At 40.3% G+C, this 24664-nt stretch overlaps 1 protein-coding gene across 1 annotated transcript in view; it reads right to left on the bottom strand.

Annotated features, from left to right (window-relative positions):
• Positions 1-24664, bottom strand: part of FAM161B (FAM161 centrosomal protein B) — a 377946-nt gene that overhangs the window by 202616 nt on the left and 150666 nt on the right. The window contains exon 5 of the mRNA XM_053697065.1: positions 10398-10565. Within this exon, the coding sequence (XP_053553040.1) occupies positions 10398-10565 (168 nt within the window). The remainder of the gene's footprint in view (positions 1-10397; positions 10566-24664) is intronic.

Raw genomic sequence — 24664 nt, 5'->3', positions numbered from 1 at the left:
AACTTTAAGAATAAGATTAAGGTTCCAAAGGGGAGCAACAGGTTTAAACACAGGCTTGATTCTGACCAGGGCCTGAACAAAAGCTTGAACATCTGGCAAATCTGCCAGACGTTTGTGCCCACTGCAGAATGCCCAAGGAACTCCAAGTTCCTCCCTGGTGGCTAATGTAAAGCCATTTAGGTGATGTTGTCTGACTGGATTCTGATAAACCAGATAACTGAGGCCAAGCTGTCAAGGCATTGAAGATTTCTCTCAACTCCAAGATGTTTATGGGAAGAGAAAACTTTTCCAGAGACCACAGACCCTGAACTTTTAGAGAACCCCAAACAGCTCCCCAGCCTAACAGGCTGGTGTCTGTAGTCACAATCACCCAGAAAGATCTCAGGAAGCAAGTGCCCGAGACAGATGTTCCTGTGAAATCCACCACGAGAGTCTCTTGTTAGGGGATCCAGAATTATCTTCTGCGATAAATCTAAATGGTCTCCGTTCAATTGACTGAGCATGCAAAGCTGCAGCAGTCGCATATGGAACCGAGCAAGAAGAATGATGTCCATGGAAGCCACCATCAGACTAATCACCTCCATGCATTGAGCCACTGATGGACGAATAGCAGCCTGGAGAGAAAGGCAAGAAGCAAGAAGTTTGGATTTTCTGACGTCAGTCAGGAAAATCTTCATGGACAGGGAATCTATGATTGTCCCTAGGATACACCCTATTGTAGCTGGAACTAGAGAACTCTTTTTCAGATTCATTTTCCACCCGTGGGAATGTAGAAAATACAACAACATCTCTGTATGAGATTTTGCTAGTTGAGAAGATGATTCCTGAAACAAGATGTCGTCTAGATAAGGTGCCACAGCAATACCCTGGGATCTGATCACTGCCAATAGAGACCCCAGAACTTTTGTGAATATTCTGGGAGCAGTGGCAAGACCAAACAGAAGTGCAATAAACTGGAAATGCTTGTCCAGAAAGGCAAACCTTAGAAACTAGTGATGATCCATGTGAATGGGAACGTGTAAGTACGTGTCCTTCAGGTCTATAGTCGTCATGAATTGACCTTCCTGAACCAATGGAAGAATGGAACGAATAGTTTCCATCTTTAAGGACAGAACCCTGAGGAATTTGTTGAGGCACTTTAAGTCTAGGATTGGATGGAAAGTTCCCTCCTTTTTGGGAACCACAAATAGATTGGAATAGAATCCTTGACCTTGTTCCTCTAGAGGGACTGGTACAATAACTCCCAGGGAGGATAGGTAATCTACACAATTTGAGAAGGCCTCCATTTATACCTGGTTTGAGGATAGTCTTGACAGGAGAAATCTGCCCTTTGGAGGGCAAGACTTGAATCCTGTTTTGTAACCCTGGGATACTAAGTTCACAGCCCACGGATCTGGGACATCGTGTATCCAAGTCTGTCAAAAAAAGGAAAGCCTACCCCCCACTTGATCCAAAATCTGATTGGGGCGGATCCTTCATGCTTATTTAGAGTCAGTGGAAGGCTTTTTGTTTTGTTTTCCCTTATTCCAAGACTGGCTGGACTTTCAAGAGGACCTGGATTGGTCTGGTTTAGAAGAAGACTTCTGTCCCTTAAAGTTGCGAAAGGAATGAAAATTAGAACGCTGTCGACCCTTAGGTCTATTCTTCTTGTCCTGAGGTAGGAAAGATCCCTTCTCACCCGTAATCTCTGAAATGATTTCCGATAGACCAGGACCGAATAGGGTTTTACCCTTATAAGGTAAAGCCAAAAGCTTGGCCTTTGAAGATACATCAGCCAACCAAGATTTTAACTAAAGAGCTATATGAGCAAGAACAGTGACGCTAGATATCTTAGCTCCCAGTCTAATTATCTGCATGTTGGCATCGCAGATAAAGGTATTGTCTAATTTAAGAGCCTTGATCCTATCTTGGATCTCCTCAATCATAGTCTCCTCTGATATCAGATCAGGCAGGGCATTGCACCAGTAAGATGCTGCACCCGCAACCGTAGGAATACTTGCCGCAGGTTGCCACTGTAAACCTTGATGGAAGTACATATTTTTTAAGTAAGCCTCTAGCTTCTTATCCATGGGATCCTTAAAGGAACAACTATCCTCTAGAGGAATAGTAGTTCTTTTAACTTGAGTAGAGATAGCTCCTTCTACCTTAGGCACTGTGCACCATAAGTCATGAAAGGTCAACAGGAAACATCTTTTTAAAAACAGGGAAAGGAGAAAAAGAAACCCCTGATGTATCCCATTCCTGAGCTATAATTTCAGACATCTTGTCTGGAACAGGAAAAACATTCATGGATGAGGGAGCATCAGAAACTCTATTAAGTTTAGTACACTTTTTAGGTTCAGAGTCGTCCAAAGTAGCTAGAACCTCCTTCAGTAGCAACCGGAAATGTTCAAGCTAAAATCTGAAATCAACTTCTTCAGATTCAGAAGATTTTTCCCCTATAGTGTCAGAATCTGAGATCTCACCTTCAGAAGCTACTGAAGTATCCACCTCATCTGAAAAGTGGGAAAGGTTGACCAGCACAGATTTAGAGGAGTCAGAAACCTTACTAGCAGAAATATGTCTAGATTTCCTCTTACGCTTACCCGAAGTAGGGAAAGCAGATAAAGCTGCAGACACTGCAGAGGTTATCTGTGCAGCAAAATCTCCTGGCAAATAAACACCTCCAAGAGGTTGAGAGGAACAGCATGACACTGCATGTGAAACAGCCATAGCTTGGGACGTCTGAGGAGAAAGCCGTGGCATATCCTGAGAGACATATGGTTTAGAAGGACGTAATTCGTCTTTAAATTTTAAGGTCTTAGATAAGCAAGTGGAGCAGAATTGCACAGGAGGTACAACCTAAGCCTCCAGACAAAGCAAATATTTTTCAAAGTAAATAGATGTAATATGGTCTGAATCCATAACAGAGCAGATTCCTAAATTAATAAAAAACATAATTTATGTAAGAACTTACCTGATAAATTCATTTCTTTCATATTAGCAAGAGTCCATGAGCTAGTGACGTATGGGATATACATTCCTACCAGGAGGGGCAAAGTTTCCCAAACCTTAAAATGCCTATAAATACACCCCTCACCACACCCACAATTCAGTTTAACGAATAGCCAAGAAGTGGGGTGATAAGAAAAAAGTGCGAAAGCATATAAAATAAGGAATTGGAATAATTGTGCTTTATACAAAAAAATCAAAACCACCACAAAAAAGGGCGGGCCTCATGGACTCTTGCTAATATGAAAGAAATGAATTTATCAGGTAAGTTCTTACATAAATTATGTTTTCTTTCATGTAATTAGCAAGAGTCCATGAGCTAGTGACGTATGGGATAATGACTACCCAAGATGTGGATCTTTCCACACAAGAGTCACTAGAGAGGGAGGGATAAAATAAAGACAGCCAATTCCTGCTGAAAATAATCCACACCCAAAATAAAGTTTAATGAAAAACATAAGCAGAAGATTCAAACTGAACCCACTGCCTAAAGTACTTTTCTACCAAAAACTGCTTCAGAAGAAGAAAACACATCAAAATGGTAGAATTTAGAAAAAGTATGCAAAGAGGACCAAGTTGCTGCTTTGCAAATCTGATCAACCGAAGCTTCATTCCTAAACGCCCAGGAAGTAGAAACTGACCTAGTAGAATGAACTGTAATCCTTCGAGGCGGAATTTTACCCGACTCGACATAGGCATGATGAAATAAAGATTTCAACCAAGATGCCAAAGAAATGGCAGAAGCTTTCTGGCCTTTTCTAGAACCGGAAAAGATGACAAATAGACTAGAAGTCTTTCGGAAAGACTTAGTAGCTTAAACATAATAATACAAAGCTCTAACAGCATCCAAAGAATGCAATGATTTCTCCTTAGAATTCATAGGATTAGGACATAATGAAGGAACCACAATTTCTCTACTAATGTTGTTAGAATTCACAACCTTAGGTAAAAAATTCAAAAGAAGTTTGCAGCACCGCCTTATCCTGATGAAAAATCAGAAAAGGAGACTCACAAGAAAGAGCAGATAATTCAGAGACTCTTCTGGCAGAAGAGATGGCCAAAAGAAACAAAACTTTCCAAGAAAGTAATATAACGACCAAAGAATGCATGAGTTCAAAAGGAGGAGCTTGAAAAGCCCCCAGAACCAAATTCAAACTCCAAGGAGGAGAAATTGACTTAATGACAGGTTTTATACGAACCAAAGCTTGTACAAAACAATGAATATCAGGAAGATTAGCAATCCTTCTGTGAAAAAAGAACAGAAAGAGCAGAGATTTGTCCTTTCAAGGAACTTACGGACAAACCTTTATCTAAACCATCCTGAAGAAACTGTAAAATTCTCGGTATTCAAAAAGAATGCCAAGAAAAAATGATGAGAAAGACACTAAGAAATATAAGTCTTCCAGACTCTATAATATATCTCTCTAGATACAGATTTACGAGCCTGTCACATAGTATTAATCACAGAGTCAGAGAAACCTTCTTTGACCAAGCATCAAGCGTTCAAACTCCATACCTTAAAATTTAAGGATTTAAGATCCTGATGGAAAAAAAGGACCTTGCGACAGAAAGTCTGGTCTTAACGGAAGAATCCACAGCTGGCAAGAGGCCATCCGGACAAGATCTGCATACCAAAACCTGTGAGGCCATGCTGGAGCTACCAGCAGGACAAACGAGCATTCCTTAGAATCTTGGAGAATACTCTTGGAAGAAGAACTAGAGGCGGAAAGATATAGGCAGGATGATACTTCCAAGGAAGTGATAATGTATCCACTGCTTCCGCCCGAGGATCCCGGGATCTGGACAGATACCAGGGAAGTTTCTTGTTTAGATGAGAAGCCATCAGATCTATTTCTGGGAGTTCCCACATTTGAACAATCTGAAGAAATACCTCTGGGTGAAAAGACCATTCGCCCGGATGCAACGTTTGGCGACTGAGATAATCCGCTTCCCAATTGTCTATACCTGGGATATGAACCGCAGAGATTAGACAGGAGCTGGATTCCGCCCAAACCAAAATTCGAGATACTTCTTTCATAGCCAGAGGACTGTGAGTCCCTCCTTGATGATTGATGTATGCCACAGCTGTGACATTGTCTATCTGAAAACAAATTAACAACTCTCTCTTCAGAAGAGGCCAAGACTGAAGAGCTCTGAAAATTGCACGGAGTTCAAAAATATTGATCGGTAATCTCACCTCCTGAGATTCCCAAACCCCTTGTGCCGTCAGAGACCCCCACACAGCTCCCCAACCTGTAAGACTTGCATCTGTTGAGATTATAGTCCAGGTCGGAAGAACAAAGAAGCCCCCTGAACTAAACGATGGTGAACTGTCCACCATGTCAGAGAGTGTCGTATAATCGGTTTAAAGATATTAATTGAGATATCTGTGTGTAATCCCTGCACCACTGGTTCAGCATACAGAGCTGAAGAGGTCGCATGTGAAAACGAGCAAAGGAGAACGCATCCGATGCGGCAGTCCTAAGACCTAAAATTTCCATGCATAAGGCTACCAAAGGGAATGATTGTGACTGAAGGTTTTGACAAGCTGATATCAATGTTAAACTTCTCTTATCTGACAAGGACAGAGTCATAGACACTGAATCTATCTGGAAACCTAAAATGGTTACCCTTGTCTGAGGAAACAATGAACTGATTGGTAAATTGATCCTCCAACCATGATCTTGAAGAAACAACACAAGTCGATTCGTATGAGATTCTGCGAAATGTGAAGACTGAGCAAGTACCAAGATATCGTCCAAATAAGGAAATACCAAAACCCTGTTCTCTGATTACAGACAGAAGGGCACCGAGAACCTTTGAAAAAAATTCTTGGAGCTGACTCTAGGCCAAACGGTAGAGGCACAAAACTGGTAATGCTTGTCTAAAAAGAGAATCTCAGAAACTAAAAGTGATCTGGATGAATCGTAATATGCAGATATGCATCCTGTAAATTTATTGTAGACATATAATGCCCTTGCTAAACCAAAGGCAGGATAGTCCTACAGTTACCATCTTGAATGTTGGTATCCTTACATAACGATTCAATATTGATAGATCCGGAACTGGTCTAAAGGAATTGACCTTCTTTGGTACAATGAAGAGATAGAATAAAACCCCAGCCCCTGTTCCAGAACTGGAACTGGCATAATTACTCCAGCCAACTCTAGATCTGAAACACATTTCAGAAATGCTGAGCCTTTGCTGTGTTTACTGGGACACGGGAAAGAAAAAAATCTCTTTGCAGGAGGCCTTAACTTGAAGCCAATTCTGTACCTTTCTGAAACAATGTTCTGAAACCAGAGATTGTGAACGGAATTGATCCAAATTTCCTTGAAGAAAACGTAAACTGCCCCATACCAGCTGAGCTGGAATGAGGGCCGCACCTTCATGGGTATTTAGGAGCTGGCTATAGGTTTCTATAAGGCTTGGATATATTCCAAACTGGAAATGGTTTCCAAACTGATAACGCTCCTGAGGATGAAGGATCAGGCTTTTGTTCCTTGTTGTGAGGAAAGGAACGAAAATGATTATTAGACCTAAATTTACCTTAGATTTTTTATCCTTTGGTAAAAAAGTTCCCTTCCCTCCAGTAACAGTTGAGATAATAGAATCCAACTGAGAATCGAATAATTTATTACCCTGGAAAGAAAGGGAAAGCAAAGTTGACTTAGAAGACATATCAGTATTCCAAGTTTTAAGCCATAAAGCTTTTCTAGCTAAAATAGCTAGAGACATATACCTGACATCAACTCTAATGATATCAAAAGATGGTATCACAAATAAAATTAATAGCATGTTATAGAATAATAATAAAGCTATAAAATTATGATCTGTTACTTGTTGCGCTAAAGCTTCTAACCAAAAAGTTGAAGCTGCAGCAACATCCGCTAAAAATATAGCAGGTCTAAGAAGATTACCTGAACATAAGTAAGCTTTTCTTAGAAAGGATTCAATTTTCCTATCTAAAGGATCCTTAAATGAAGTACTATCTGCCATAGGAATAGTAGTACGTTTAGCAGGAGTAGAGACAGCCCCATTAACCTTAGAGATTTTGTCCCAAAACTCTAATCTGTCAGATGGCACAGGATATAATTGCTTAAACGTTTAGAAGGAATAAATGAATTACCCAAATTATTCCATTCCCTGGAAATTACTTCAGAAATAGCATCAGGGAGAGAAAACACTTCTGGAATAACTACAGGAGATTTAAAAACCTTATTTAAACGTTTAGATTTAGTATCAAGAGGACCAGAATCCTCTATTTCTAATGCAATTAATACTTCTTTAAGTAAAGAACGAATAAATTCCATCTTGAACAAATACAAAGATTTATCAGCATCAACCTCTGAGACAGAAACCTCTGAACCAGAAGAACCATTATCAGTATCAGAATGATGATGTTCATTTAAAAATTCATCTGAAAAAAGAGAAGTTTTAAAAGACTTTTATGTATACTAGAAGGAGAAATAACAGACATAGCCTTCTTAATGGATTTAAAAAAATAAAATCTCTTATGTTATCAGGAACACTCTGAAAATTAGATGTTGACGGAACAGCAACAGGTAATGTAACAGTACTAAAGGAAATTTTATCTGCATTAATAAGTTTGTCATGACATGCAATACAAACAACAGCTGGAGAAACAGATACCAAAAGTTTATAGCAGATACACTTAGCTTGGTAGCTCCAGCACCGGGCAGCGATTTTCCTGAAGTATCTTCTGACTCAGTTGCAACGTGGAACATCTTGCAATATGTAAAAGAAAAAACAACATATAAAGCAAAATTGATCAAATTCCTTAAATGACAGTTTCAGGAATGGGAAAAAAATGCCAGTGAACAAGCTTCTAGCAACCAGAAGCAATAAATAATGAGACTTAAATAATGTGGAGACAAAAATGACGCCCATATTTTTTAGCGCCAAAAAAGACGCCCACATTATTTGGCGCCAAAAATGACGCCACATCCGGAACGCCGACACTTTTGACGCAAAAAAACGTCAAAAAATGACGCAACTTCCGGCGACACGTATGACGCCGGAAACAGAAAAAAAATTTTGCGCCAAGAATGACGCAATAAAATGAAGCATTTTCAGCCCCCGCGAGCCTAACAGCCCACAGGGAAAAAGTCAAATTTTTTAAGGTAAGAAAAAAATGATTGAAACAAATGCATTTATCCCAAGTATGAAACTGACTGTCTGAAAATAAGGAATGTTGAACATCCTGAGTCAAGGCAAATAAATGTTTGAATACATATATTTAGAACTTTATAAAAAAGTGCCTAACCATAGCTTAGAGTGTCACAGAAAATAAGCTTACTTACTTACCCCAGGACACTCATCTACATGTTGTAGAAAGCCAAACCAGTACTGAAACGAAAATCAGCAGAGGTAATGGTATATATATAAGAGTATATCGTCGATCTGAAAAGGGAGGTAAGAGATGAATCTCTACGACCGATAACAGAGAACCTATGAAATAGACCCCGTAGAAGGAGATCATTGCATTCAAATAGGCAATACTCTCCTCACATCCCTCTGACATTCACTGCACGCTGAGAGGAAAACCGGGCTCCAACCTGCTGCGGAGCGCATATCAACGTAGAATCTAGCACAAACTTACTTCACCACCTCCATAGGAGGCAAAGTTTGTAAAACTGAATTGTGGGTGTGGTGAGGGGTGTATTTATAGGCATTTTAAGGTTTGGGAAACTTTGCCCCTCCTGGTAGGAAAGTATATCCCATACGTCACTAGCTCATGGACTCTTGCTAATTACATGAAAGAAATAAAAATTATTATTATTAGAACCGTTAAAGAGCAATCACCCCATGTCAGCAAAAAGTAAAATAAAAGTCTTTAAACAATGCTTCCCTAACACCTCTATACCGCACCAGGACCGGAGCACACTAGGACTGAAAAGAACTCTCCAGATCCTCTGTCAGGAAACCTCCAATAGTAGATAAAACCGGAGTGAAGAGAGATGAAAAGATTCTGTCTATCCGACAAGAAGCCGTTACGCTAACTTACTAACTCACTCCGCACAGACTAAAGGGGAAGAGTGGATGAGTCACATGATCGGGGAAGAAAGAAAACTGTCACAGAAAAGACGCACGTTTTTGACCGATCAAAGCACACCACTCTCACATTAATAACCAACGATATATAAAAAGTCAGTAAGCGTCTTGTAATAACAAGAAGATTCCACCTGTATTGCCCTACAGCCTAATCTGTAGTCAATAATAAAAATGAACATCTAAAAGACCTATTTATTCCCTCAAACCAAGCCAGTCTCATAAATGTTACGGGTAACGTTTAACCCCTTAAAAGTTTCACATTCCAGTGCCCTGTCAAAAAATGCTTCCCTAAAAATTAACCCACCTATAAAGGTTAAAGGGACATTATACACTCATTTTTTCTTTGCATAAATGTTTTGTAGATGATCTATTTATATAGCCCATAAAGTTGTTTTTTTTAATTAATGTATAGCTTTGCTTATTTTTAAATAACATTGCTCTGATTTTCAGACTCCTAACCAAGCTTCAAAGTTTTATGTGAATACTGTCAGCTACCTTCTCCAGCTTGCTCCTGTTTGTGTAAAGGGTCTTTTCATATGCAAAAGAAGGGGGAGGGGGGGAGTGTCTTATTTGCCACTTGCAGTGGGCTTTCCAGCTACCTTTTCAACAGAGCCAAACTGACAGCTTCTAAGTAAGTTTTTAAACAGTGTTATACTGGATTTTTATATCAGTATCTGTGCATCTTATTCTTTATAGTAGTGTCTATTACATGCAGTTATATGAAAATGAGTGTATACTGTCCCTTTAAGGTATGTCCCATATGGTAATCCACAAGAGGTATTAACCTCCCAATTGCTGTCCTTCAATACCTAGAAGGCAAAGGGACTTACCTGTGGATCTAGCTGCAGGGCAGGAAAAGCTTCTTAGGTGTGATAGACACTCCACTCTCTATCAGGGACCTAAAGAAAAAGAAATAACAGAGTAACCAACCCTGGCTTTCTATAAAGGGATAGCAATAATGTTAGAAATAAAGCAAAGACAACTTCGCTGCTTTCTAACTGCTAATAGCCACCATTACTCTTACTAAAGAGATTGCCAAGGACACAGCTTAGCCCCAATCCTTGCTTGTAGGGAGAAATACCCATAAAAGGATTAAATATATATTCAGATAAAATCTTCGCACATCCTCCATTGACAGAGACAAAGAGAATGGCTGGGGATTATGGGTAAGGGAAGTTACACTTAACAGCTTTGCTGGGGTGCTCTTTGCCTCCTTCCGCTGGCCAGGAGTTGAATATCCCACTAGTAATTGGAGTGACGTTGTGGACTCTCCATGCCATAGGAAAGAAATCAGAGTTTGAGAGCTGCAGTTTATTGTGTAAATATCAGACCTGTTCTGGCTCAGTTTCTCCTTGTGACAAACAGACAGCGGCCGATGAGGATCCAGGGCTTTTGCCCGTATCATTAAAGACTTCTGTATCACTTGTGTTTTCCGTTTCTGTTTTTTTGACCACTCAGATTTCTGCTCATCCTGTCGATTTTTTTGTCCTAATGAAGAACTAGACACAAATAAAAAACCATAAATAACATAAAAAAACCTCACTCACATCACCGCCAAACAGAGCATAAACAAACAAAAAAAAAGTAAATGCCTGGGTATAAAAAAAAATTCTCTTTCGGAGGAGACTAATGTGTCACTGCTAAAGCATACTGTAAACGTTACATATTATGTACTTACCTTAATACTCTGCCCTGCTGTTATATATCTATTCACAATGCCTGATCATGTGTTTAACTACATGTACCGAGGTTCTGCACTGGATAAAGCAGCAGAATGTAAAGCATTTGTAACATTAAGGTAAGCCTATCCTTCCTCTGCTGGTGTCTTGTTCTTTAATCATATAGTTCATACGTCTCATGGCTGGTTACCTACTAGTGCAGAGTACACATGAGTAAGTCTTCATATGTCTCATGGCTGGTTACCTACTAGTGCAGAGTACACGTGAGTAAGTCTTCATATGTCTCATGGCTGGTTACCCACTAGTGCAGAGTACACATGAGTAAGTCTTCATATGTCTCATGGCTGGTTACCTACTAGTGTAGAGTACACATGAGTAAGTCTTCATATGTCTCATGGCAGGTTACCCACTAGTGCATAGTACACATGAGTAAGTCTTCATATGTCTCATTGCTGGTTACCTACTAGTGCAGAGTACACGTGAGTAAGTCTTCATATGCCTCATTGCTGGTTACCTACTAGTGCAGAGTACACATGAGTAAGTCTTCATATGTCTCATGGCTGGTTACCTACTAGTGCAGAGTACACATGAGTAAGTCTTCATATGTCTCATGGCTGGTTACCCACTAGTGCATAGTACACATGAGTAAGTCTTCATATGTCTCATGGCTGGTTACCTACTAGTGCAGAGTACACATGAGTAAGTCTTCATATGTCTCATGGCTGGTTACCCACTAGTGCAGAGTACACATGAGTAAGTCTTCATATGTCTCATGGCTGGTTACCTACTAGTGCAGAGTACACATGAGTAAGTCTTCATATGTCTCATGGCTGGTTACCCACTAGTGCATAGTACACATGAGTAAGTCTTCATATGTCTCATGGCTGGTTACCCACTAGTGCAGAGTACACATGAGTAAGTCTTCATATGTCTCATGGCTGGTTACCCACTAGTGCAGAGTACACATGAGTAAGTCTTCATATGTCTCATGGCTGGTTACCTACTAGTGCAGAGTACACATGAGTAAGTCTTCATATGTCTCATGGCTGGTTACCCACTAGTGCAGAGTACACATGAGTAAGTCTTCATATGTCTCATGGCTGGTTACCTACTAGTGCAGAGTACACATGAGTAAGTCTTCATATGTCTCATGGCTGGTTACCTACTAGTGCAGAGTACACATGAGTAAGTCTTCATATGTCTCATGGCTGGTTACCCACTAGTGAAGAATACACGTGAGTAAGTCTTCATATGTCTCATGGCTGGTTACCCACTAGTGCATAGTACACATGAGTAAGTCTTCATATGTCTCATGGCTGGTTACCCACTAGTGCAGAGTACACATGAGTAAGTCTTCATATGTCTCATGGCTGGTTACCCACTAGTGAAAAGTACACATGAGTAAGTCTTCATATGTCTCATGGCTGGTTACCCACTAGTGCAGAGTACACGTGAGTAAGTCTTCATATGTCTCATGGCTGGTTACCCACTAGTGAAAAGTACACATGAGTAAGTCTTCATATGTCTCATGGCTGGTTACCCACTAGTACAGAGTACACATGAGTAAGTCTTCATATGTCTCATGGCTGGTTACCCACTAGTGAAGAGTACACATGAGTAAGTCTACATATGTCTCATGGCTGGTTACCCACTAGTGCAGAGTACACGTGAGTAAGTCTTCATATGTCTCATGGCTGGTTACCCACTAGTGCAGAGTACACATGAGTAAGTCTTCATATGTCTCATGGCTGGTTACCCACTAGTGAAGAGTACACATGAGTAAGTCTTCATATGTCTCATGGCTGGTTACCCACTAGTGAAGAGTACACATGAGTAAGTCTTCATATGTCTCATGGCTGGTTACCCACTAGTGAAGAGTACACATGAGTAAGTCTTCATATGTCTCATGGCTGGTTACCCACTAGTGCAGAGTACACATGAGTAAGTCTTCATATGTCTCATGGCTGGTTACCCACTAGTGAAGAGTACACATGAGTAAGTCTTCATATGTCTCATGGCTGGTTACCCACTAGTGCAGAGTACACATGAGTAAGTCTTCATATGTCTCATGGCTGGTTACCCACTAGTGTAGAGTACACATGAGTAAGTCTTCATATGTCTCATGGCTGGTTACCCACTAGTGCAGAGTACACATGAGTAAGTCTTCATATGTCTCATGGCTGGTTACCCACTAGTGAAGAGTGCACATGAGTAAGTCTTCATATGTCTCATGGCTGGTTACCCACTAGTGAAGAGTACACATGAGTAAGTCTACATATGTCTCATGGCTGGTTACCCACTAGTGAAGAGTACACATGAGTAAGTCTTCATATGTCTCATGGCTGGTTACCCACTAGTGAAGAGTGCACATGAGTAAGTCTTCATATGTCTCATGGCTGGTTACCCAATAGTGAAGAGTACACATGAGTAAGTCTACATATGTCTCATGGCTGGTTACCCACTAGTGAAGAGTACACATGAGTAAGTCTTCATATGTCTCATGGCTGGTTACCCACTAGTGCAGAGTACACATGAGTAAGTCTTCATACGTCTCATGGCTGGTTACCTACTAGTGCAGAGTACACGTGAGTAAGTCTTCATATGTGCAAAAAAAGGTTAAACCCTTTAGTGGTAGATAAAAGCAACTCTACAAAGTGTGGTTTCCCAGTACCCACACAAAAAGTTATAAGTATACACAATTAGAGTGCGCTAGACAGCTCTACCTATATTTTAATAACACTATATTGGATATCAGAGAAATTATAATATAAATAATGTCATTTATCAAACACTATATATAGTAAAAACAAATACAATATATCTATACACTATTAGATTTTATTACACAAAAAACACTTATATATAAGGTGCACCTTATTTCATATATACTACAATCAAAATAGGTTAAAATTCATATAAAACATAATTTATGTAAGAACTTACCTGATAAATTCATTTCTTTCATATTAGCAAGAGTCCATGAGCTAGTGACGTATGGGATATACATTCCTACCAGGAGGGGCAAAGTTTCCCAAACCTTAAAATGCCTATAAATACACCCCTCACCACACCCACAATTCAGTTTAACGAATAGCCAAGAAGTGGGGTGATAAGAAAAAAGTGCGAAAGCATATAAAATAAGGAATTGGAATAATTGTGCTTTATACAAAATCATAACCACCACAAAAAAAGGGCGGGCCTCATGGACTCTTGCTAATATGAAAGAAATGAATTTATCAGGTAAGTTCTTACATAAATTATGTTTTCTTTCATGTAATTAGCAAGAGTCCATGAGCTAGTGACGTATGGGATAATGACTACCCAAGAAGTGGATCTTTCCACACAAGAGTCACTAGAGAGGGAGGGATAAAATAAAGACAGCCAATTCCTGCTGAAAATAATCCACACCCAAAATAAAGTTTAATGAAAAACATAAGCAGAAGATTCAAACTGAAACCGCTGCCTGAAGTACTTTTCTACCAAAAACTGCTTCAGAAGAAGAAAATACATCAAAATGGTAGAATTTAGTAAAAGTATGCAAAGAGGACCAAGTCGCTGCTTTGCAGATCTGGTCAACCGAAGCTTCATTCCTAAACGCCCAGGAAGTAGAAACTGACCTAGTAGAATGAGCTGTAATTCTCTGAGGCGGAGTTTTACCCGACTCAACATAGGCAAGATGAATTAAAGATTTCAACCAAGATGCCAAAGAAATGGCAGAAGCTTTCTGGCCTTTTCTAGAACCGGAAAAAATAACAAATAGACTAGAAGTCTTACGAAAAGATTTCGTAGCTTCAACATAATATTTCAAAGCTCTAACAACATCCAAAGAATGCAACGATTTCTCCTTAGAATTCTTAGGATTAGGACATAATGAAGGAACCACAATTTCTCTACTAATGTTGTTGGAATTCACAACTTTAGGTAAAAATTCAAAAGAAGTTCGCAACACCGCCTTATCCTGATGAAAAATCAGAAAAGGAGACTCACAAGAAAGAGCAGATAATTCAGAAACTCTTCTGGCAGAAGAGATGGCCAAAAGGAACAAAAAACTTTCCAAGAAAGTAATTTAATATCCAATGAATGCATAGGTTCAAATGGAGGAGCTTGAAGAGCCCCCAGAACCAAATTCAAACTCCAAGGAGGAGAAATTGACTTAATGACAGGCTTTATACGAACCAAAGCTTGTACAAAACAATGAATATCAGGAAGAATAGCAATCTTTCTGTGAAAAAGAACAGAAAGAGCAGAGATTTGACCTTTCAAGGAACTTGCGGACAAACCCTTATCTAAACCATCCTGAAGAATACTGTAATATTCTCGGTATTCTAAAAGAATGCCAAGAAAAATGATGAGAAAGACACCAAGAAATATAAGTCTTCCAGACTCTATAATATATCTCTCTGGATACAGATGTACGAGCCTGTAACATAGTATTAATCACAGAGTCAGAGAAACCTCTTTGACCAAGAATCAAGCGTTCAATCGCCATACCTTTAAATTTAAGGATTTCAGATCCTGATGGAAAAAAAGGACCTTGAGACAAAAGGTCTGGTCTTAACGGAAGAGTCCACGGTTGGCAAGAGGCCATCCGGACAAGATCCGCATACCAAAACCTGTAAGGCCATGCCGGAGCTACCAGCAGAACAAACGAGCATTCCTTCAGAATCTTGGAGGTTACTCTTGGAAGAAGAACTAGAGGCGGAAAGATATAGGGAGGATGATACTTCCAAGGAAGTGATAATGCATCCACTGCCTCCGCCTGAGGATCCCGGGATCTGGACAGATACCTGGGAAGTTTCTTGTTTAGATGAGAAGCCATCAGATCTATTTCTGGAAGTTCCTACATTTGAACAATCTGAAGAAATACCTCTGGGTGAAGAGACCATTCGCCCGGATGCAACGTTTGACGACTGAGATAATCCGCTTTCCAATTGTCCATACCTGGGATATGAACCGCAGAGATTAGACAGGAGCTGGATTCCGCCCAAACCAAAATTCGAGATACTTCTTTCATAGCCAGAGGACTGTGAGTCCCTCCTTGATGATTGATGTATGCCACAGTTGTGACATTGTCTATCTGAAAACAAATGAACAACTCTCTCTTCAGAAGAGGCCAAGACTGAAGAGCTCTGAAAATTGCACGGAGTTCCAAAATATTGATCGGAAATCTCACCTCCTGAGATTCCCAAACCCCTTGTGCCGTCAGATACCCCCACACAGCTCCCCAACCTGTAAGACTTGCATCTGTTGAGATTATAGTCCAGGTCGGAAGAACAAAGAAGCCCCCTGAACTAAACGATGGTGATCTGTCCACCATGTCAGAGAGTGTTGTAAAATCGGTTTAAAGATATTAATTGAGATATCTTTGAGTAATCCCTGCACCATTGGTTCAGCATACAGAGCTGAAGAGGTCGCATGTGAAAACGAGCAAAGGAGATCGCATCTGATGCGGCAGTCCTAAGACCCAACATTTCCATGCATAAGGCTACCAAAGGGAATGATTGTGACTGAAGGTTTTGACAAGCTGATATCAATGTTAAACTTCTCTTGTCTGACAAGGACAGAGTCATAGACACTGAATTTATCTAGAAACCTAAAAAGGTTACCCTTGTCTGAGGAATCAATGAACTGATTGGTAAATTGATCCTCCAACCATGAACTTGAAGAAACAACACAAGTCGATTCGTATGAGATTCTTCGAAAATGAGAAGACTGAGCAAATACCAAGATTTCGTCCAAATAAGGAAATACCAAAACCCTATTCTCTGATTACAGAAAGAAGGGCACCGAGAACCTTTGAAAAAAATTCTTGGAACTGAGGCTAAGCCAAACGGTAGGGCCACAAAACTGGTAATGCTTGTCTAAAAAGAGAATCTCAGACACTAAAAGTGATCTGGATGAATCGGAATATGCAGATACACATCCTGTAAATCTATTGTAGACATATAATGCCCTTGCTAAACAAAAGGCAGGATAGTCCTACAGTAACCATCTTGAATGTTGGTATCCTAACATAATGATTCAATAATGATAGATCCGGAACTGGTCTGAAGGAATTGACCTTCTTTGGTACAATGAAGAGATAAAATAAGACCCCAGCCCCTGTTCCAGAACTGGAACTGGCATAAATACTCCAGCCAACTCTAGATCTGAAACACATTTCAGAAATGCTGAGCCTTTGCTGTGTTAACTGGGACACGGGAAAGAAAAGAATCTCTTAGCAGGAGGCCTTAACTTGAAGCCAATTCTGTACCTTTCTGAAACAATGTTTCTGAAACCAGAGATTAAGAACGGAATTGATCCAAATTTCTTTGAAGAAAACGTAATCTGCCCCATACCAGCTGAGCTGGAATAAGGGCCGCACCTTCATAGGTACTTAGGAGCTGGCTATAGGTTTCTATAAGGCTTGGATATATTCCAAACTGGAAATAGTTTCCAAACTGATACCGCTCCTGAGGATGAAGGATCAGGCTTTTGTTCCTTGTGAGGAAAGGAACGAAAATGATTATTTACCCTGGAAAGAAAGGGAAAGCAAAGTTGACTTAGAAGACATGTCAGCATTCCAAGTTTAATCCATAAAGCTATTCTAGCTAAAATAGCTAGAGACATATACCTGACATCAACTCTAATGATATCAAAAGATGGTATCACCAATAAAATTATTAGCATGTTATAGAATAAAAATAATGCTATAAAATTATGATCTGTTACTTGTTGCGCTAAAGCTTCTAACCAAAAAGTTGAAGCTGCAGCAACATCCGCTAAAAATATAGCAGGTCTAAGAAGATTACCTGAACATAAGTAAGCTTTTCTTAGAAAGGAATCAATTTTCCTATCTAAAGGATCCTTAAATGAAGTACTATTTGCCGTAGGAATAGTAGTACATTAGCAGGAGTAGAGACAGCCCCATAACCTTAGGGATTTTTGTCCCAAAAAACTCTAATCTGTCAGATGGCACAGGATATAATTTGCTTAAACGTCTAGAAGGAGTAAATAAATTACCCAAATTATTCCATTCCCTGGAAATTACTTCAGAAATAGCATCAGGGAGATAAAACACTTCTGGAATAACTACAGGAGATTTAAAAACCTTATTTAAACGTTTACATTTAGTATCAAGAGGACCAGAATCCTCTATTTCTAATGCAAATAACACTTCTTTAAGTAAAGAACGAATAAATTCCATCTTGAACAAATACAAAGATTTATCAGCATCAACCTCTGAGACAGAAACCTCAGAACCAGAAGAACCATTATCAGTATCAGAATGATGATGTTCATTTAAAAATTCATCTGAAAAAAAGAGAAGTTTTAAAAGACTTTTATGTATACTAGAAGGAAAAATAACAGACATAGCCTTCTTAATGGATTTAAAAAATAAAATCTCTTATGTTATCAGGAACACTCTGAAAATTAGATGTTGACGGAACAGCAACAGGTAATGTAACAGTACTAAAGGAAATTTTATCTGCATTAATAAGTTTGACATGACATGCAATACAAATAACAGCTGGAGAAACAGATACCAAAAGTTTATAGCAGATACACTTAGCTTGGTAGCTCCAGCATTGTGCAGTGATTTTCCTGAAGTATCTTCTGACTCAGTTGCAACGTGGAACATCTTGCAATATGTAAAAGAAAAAAACAACATATAAAGCAAAATTGATCAAATTCCTTAAATGACAGTTTCAGGAATGGGAAAAAATGCCAAAGAACAAGCTTCTAGCAACCAGAAGCAATAAAAAATGAGACTTAAATAATGTGGAGACAAAAGTGACGCCCATATTTTTTCGCGCCAAATAAGACGCCCACATTATTTGGCGCCTAAATGCTTTTTGGCGCCAAAAATGACGCCACATCTGGAACGCCGACATTTTTGGCGCAAAATAACGTCAAAGAATGACGCAACTTCCGGCGACACGTATGACGCCGGAAACGGAAATAGAATTTTTGCGCCAAAAAAGTCCGCGCCAAGAATGACGCAATAAAATGAAGCATTTTCAGCCCCCGCGAGCCTAACAGCCCACAGGGAAAAAGTCAAATTTTAAGGTAAAAAATGTTAAATTAAAATGCATTATCCCAAATATGAAACTGACTGTCTGAAAAATAAGGAAAGTTGAACATTCTGAGTCAAGGCAAATAAATGTTTGAATACATATATTTAGAACTTTATAAACAAAGTGCCCAACCATAGCTAGGAGTGTCACAGAAAATAAGACTTACTTACCCCAGGACACTCATCTACATATAGCAGATAGCCAAACCAGTACTGAAACGAGAATCAGCAGAGGTAATGGTATATATAAGAGTATATCGTCGATCTGAAAAGGGAGGTAAGAGATGAATCTCTACGACCGATAACAGAGAACCTATGAAATAGACCCCTTAGAAGGAGATCACTGCATTCAAATAGGCAATACTCTCCTCACATCCCTCTGACATTCACTGCACGCTGAGAGGAAAACCGGGCTCCAACTTGCTGCGGAGCGCATATCAACGTAGAATCTAGCACAAACTTACTTCACCACCTCCATCGGAGGCAAAGTTTGTAAAACTGAATTGTGGGTGTGGTGAGGGGTGTATTTATAGGCATTTTAAGGTTTGGGAAACTTTGCCCCTCCTGGTAGGAATGTATATCCCATACGTCACTAGCTCATGGACTCTTGCTAATTACATGAAAGAAATTGATATTTTTAAAACATATGAATTGATAAAAGCTATCACGATCCTAAGATATCTCTCCAATACTATTTAGTCAGTATTTTGTTGTACTGGATTTGTTGCCAGAAATTTATTGCTGAGAAACTTATGTATCAAAAATGAATTGTCAGTAAAACATGTCCTTAGTTCCAATGTATCGTTTGGACTAATAAATAACTTTTCAGTGGAGACAACACCATAGGAGAAAAACTTTTAAAGTTGTCAGTTTCTTATTGTGAGGTATCCCTTTTTTTGGTGATAGTTACTATTGTATTCAGGGTCAATTATTTGGTAGCGATATATCCTCTATTAGCATTTATATGAAAAAAGTTTTTTGGTCTTTTAAATCCAAATTGAAAGTTTTAACAACACTCACCGGAATTCGAAAGGCTTACGATAATATTACCTTTCCCCGGATCAGCTTTTTCCTTGCGGTGCTGTGTGGCGTTTCTGGGTCAGCCGTTACTTTTGCCTTGGCGTGTATACCTTCACGTGACCTCTTAGCCGCACCAATAGCTTTACCAGGTTGCCGGTGTTAGTGATTTCAAAAAACTTTCGTACAGTTCTTTTCTCACAGTGCTACCAGGAGCACAAAATATTTGTTATTGAGGTGTCCGCTTGTTCTTACTGTAGAATTCCGTCTCCCACAGAAGATGCTGTCCACAGGAGTGAGCAAAAGAAAAGTTCCGTTACCGAAGCTGGCCAGCCCAACGGATCTTATCCAATACCATCTACGCGTTTCAGCAGGAGTGCCTTTGTCAAGTCTTCATATGTCTCATGGCTGGTTACCCACTAGTGAAGAGTACACATGAGTAAGTCTTCATATGTCTCATGGCTGGTTACCCACTAGTGCAGAGTACACATGAGTAAGTCTTCATATGTCTCCTGGCTGGTTACCCCCGAGTACAGAGTACACATGAGTAAGTCTTCATATGTCTCATGGCTGGTTACCCACTAGTACAGAGTACACATGAGTAAGTCTTCATATGTCTCCTGGCTGGTTACCCACTAGTGCAGAGTACACATGAGTAAGTCTTCATATGTCTCCTGGCTGGTTACCCACTAGTGCAGAGTACACATGAGTAAGTCTTCATATGTCTCATGGCTGGTTACCCACTAGTACAGAGTACACATGAGTAAGTCTTCATATGTCTCATGGCTGGTTACCCACTAGTGCAGAGTACACATGAGTAAGTCTTCATATGTCTCATGGCTGGTTACCTACTAGTGCAGAGTACACATGAGTAAGTCTTCATATGTCTCATGGCTGGTTACCCACTAGTGCAGAGTACACATGATTAAGTCTTCATATGTCTCATGGCTGGTTACCCACTAGTGAAGAGTACACATGAGTAAGTCTTCATATGTCTCATGGCTGGTTACCCACTAGTGCAGAGTACACATGAGTAAGTCTTCATATGTCTCATGGCTGGTTACCCACTAGTGAAGAGTACACATGAGTAAGTCTTCATATGTCTCATGGCTGGTTACCCACTAGTGCAGAGTACACATGAGTAAGTCTTCATATGTCTCATGGCTGGTTACCCACTAGTGAAGAGTACACATGAGTAAGTCTTCATATGTCTCATGGCTGGTTACCCACTAGTGAAGAGTGCACGTGAGTAAGTCTTCATATGTCTCATGGCTGGTTACCCACTAGTGCAGAGTACACGTGAGTAAGTCTTCATATGTCTCATGGCTGGTTACCCACTAGTGCAGAGTACACGTGAGTAAGTCTTCATATGTCTCATGGCTGGTTACCCACTAGTGCAGAGTACACGTGAGTAAGTCTTCATATGTCTCATGGCTGGTTACCCACTAGTGAAGAGTGCACATGAGTAAGTCTTCATATGTCTCATGGCTGGTTACCCACTAGTGCAGAGTACACATGAGTAAGTCTTCATATGTCTCATGGCTGGTTACCCACTAGTGAAGAGTACACATGAGTAAGTCTTCATATGTCTCATGGCTGGTTACCCACTAGTGAAGAGTACACATGAGTAAGTCTTCATATGTCTCATGGCTGGTTACCCACTAGTGAAGAGTGCACATGAGTAAGTCTTCATATGTCTCATGGCTGGTTACCCACTAGTGAAGAGTGCACATGAGTAAGTCTTCATATGTCTCATGGCTGGTTACCTACTAGTGCAGAGTACACATGAGTAAGTCTTCATATGTCTCATGGCTGGTTACCTACTAGTGCAGAGTACACGTGAGTAAGTCTTCATATGTCTCATGGCTGGTTACCCACTAGTGCAGAGTACACATGAGTAAGTCTTCATATGTCTCATGGCTGGTTACCCACTAGTGCAGAGTACACATGAGTAAGTCTTCATATGTCTCATGGCTGGTTACCCACTAGTGCAGAGTACACATGAGTAAGTCTTCATATGTCTCATGGCTGGTTACCCACTAGTGAAGAGTACACATGAGTAAGTCTTCATATGTCTCATGGCTGGTTACCCACTAGTGCATAGTACACATGAGTAAGTCTTCATATGTCTCATGGCTGGTTACCTACTAGTGCAGAGTACACATGAGTAAGTCTTCATATGTCTCATGGCTGGTTACCTACTAGTGCAGAGTACACATGAGTAAGTCTTCATATGTCTCATGGCTGGTTACCCACTAGTGCAGAGTACACATGAGTAAGTCTTCATATGTCTCATGGCTGGTTACCCACTAGTGCAGAGTACACATGAGTAAGTCTTCATATGTCTCATAGCTGGTTACCCACTAGTGAAGAGTGCACATGAGTAAGTCTTCATATGTCTCATAGCTGGTTACCCACTAGTGAAGAGTGCACATGAGTAAGTCTTCATATGTCTCATGGCTGGTTACCCACTAGTGCAGAGTACACATGAGTAAGTCTTCATATGTCTCATTGCTGGTTACCTACTAGTGCAGAGTACACATGAGTAAGTCTTCATATGTCTCATGGCTGGTTACCCACTAGTGCAGAGTACACATGAGTAAGTCTTCATATGTCTCATAGCTGGTTACCCACTAGTGCAGAGTACACATGAGTAAGTCTACATATGTCTCATGGCTGGTTACCCACTAGTGCAGAGTACACATGAGTAAGTCTTCATATGTCTCATTGCTGGTTACCCACTAGTGCAGAGTACACATGAGTAAGTCTTCATATGTCTCATGGCTGGTTACCCACTAGTGCAGAGTACACATGAGTAAGTCTTCATATGTCTCATGGCTGGTTACCCACTAGTGAAAAGTACACATGAGTAAGTCTTCATATGTCTCATGGCTGGTTACCCACTAGTGAAGAGTACACGTGAGTAAGTCTTCATATGTCTCATGGCTGGTTACCCACTAGTGAAGAGTACACGTGAGTAAGTCTTCATATGTCTCATGGCTGGTTACCCACTAGTGCAGAGTACACATGAGTAAGTCTTCATATGTCTCATGGCTGGTTACCCACTAGTGCAGAGTACACATGAGTAAGTCTTCATATGTCTCATGGCTGGTTACCTACTAGTGCAGAGTACACATGAGTAAGTCTTCATATGTCTCATGGCTGGTTACCCACTAGTGCAGAGTACACGTGAGTAAGTCTTCATATGTCTCATGGCTGGTTACCTACTAGTGCAGAGTACACATGAGTAAGTCTTCATATGTCTCATGGCTGGTTACCCACTAGTGAAAAGTACACATGAGTAAGTCTTCATATGTCTCATGGCTGGTTACCCACTAGTGAAGAGTACACGTGAGTAAGTCTTCATATGTCTCATGGCTGGTTACCCACTAGTGAAGAGTACACGTGAGTAAGTCTTCATATGTCTCATGGCTGGTTACCCACTAGTGCAGAGTACACGTGAGTAAGTCTTCATATGTCTCATGGCTGGTTACCCACTAGTGAAGAGTACACGTGAGTAAGTCTTCATATGTCTCATGGCTGGTTACCCACTAGTGCAGAGTACACATGAGTAAGTCTTCATATGTCTCATTGCTGGTTACCTACTAGTGCAGAGTACACATGAGTAAGTCTTCATATGTCTCATGGCTGGTTACCCACTAGTGCAGAGTACACATGAGTAAGTCTTCATATGTCTCATGGCTGGTTACCCCCTAGTGCAGAGTACACATGAGTAAGTCTTCATATGTCTCATGGCTGGTTACCCACTAGTACAGAGTACACATGAGTAAGTCTTCATATGTCTCATGGCTGGTTACCCACTAGTGCAGAGTACACATGAGTAAGTCTTCATATGTCTCATGGCTGGTTACCCACTAGTGCAGAGTACACATGATTAAGTCTTCATATGTCTCATGGCTGGTTACCCACTAGTGCAGAGTACACATGAGTAAGTCTTCATATGTCTCATGGCTGGTTACCCACTAGTGAAGAGTGCACATGAGTAAGTCTTCATATGTCTCATGGCTGGTTACCCACTAGTGAAGAGTACACATGAGTAAGTCTTCATATGTCTCATGGCTGGTTACCCACTAGTGAAGAGTACACGTGAGTAAGTCTTCATATGTCTCATGGCTGGTTACCCACTAGTGAAGAGTGCACATGAGTAAGTCTTCATATGTCTCATGGCTGGTTACCCACTAGTGAAGAGTACACATGAGTAAGTCTTCATATGTCTCATGGCTGGTTACCCACTAGTGAAGAGTACACATGAGTAAGTCTTCATATGTCTCATGGCTGGTTACCCACTAGTGAAGAGTGCACATGAGTAAGTCTACATATGTCTCATGGCTGGTTACCCACTAGTGCAGAGTACACATGAGTAAGTCTTCATATGTCTCATGGCTGGTTACCCACTAGTGCAGAGTACACATGAGTAAGTCTTCATATGTCTCATGGCTGGTTACCTACTAGTGCAGAGTACACATGAGTAAGTCTTCATATGTCTCATGGCTGGTTACACACTAGTGCAGAGTACACATGAGTAAGTCTTCATATGTCTCATGGCTGGTTACCCACTAGTGCAGAGTACACATGAGTAAGTCTTCATATGTCTCATGGCTGGTTACCCACTAGTGCAGAGTACACGTGAGTAAGTCTTCATATGTCTCATGGCTGGTTACCCACTATTGCAGAGTACACATGAGTAAGTCTTCATATGTCTCATAGCTGGTTACCCACTAGTGCAGAGTACACATGAGTAAGTCTTCATATGTCTCATAGCTGGTTACCCACTAGTGAAGAGTGCACATGAGTAAGTCTTCATATGTCTCATGGCTGGTTACCC

The sequence above is a fragment of the Bombina bombina genome, chromosome 1 (genome assembly GCF_027579735.1).
Source record: "Bombina bombina isolate aBomBom1 chromosome 1, aBomBom1.pri, whole genome shotgun sequence".
NCBI lineage: Eukaryota > Metazoa > Chordata > Amphibia > Anura > Bombinatoridae > Bombina > Bombina bombina.
The sequence above is the reverse complement of the archived record's forward strand: the minus strand, read 5'-3'. Positions and strand labels throughout refer to the sequence as shown.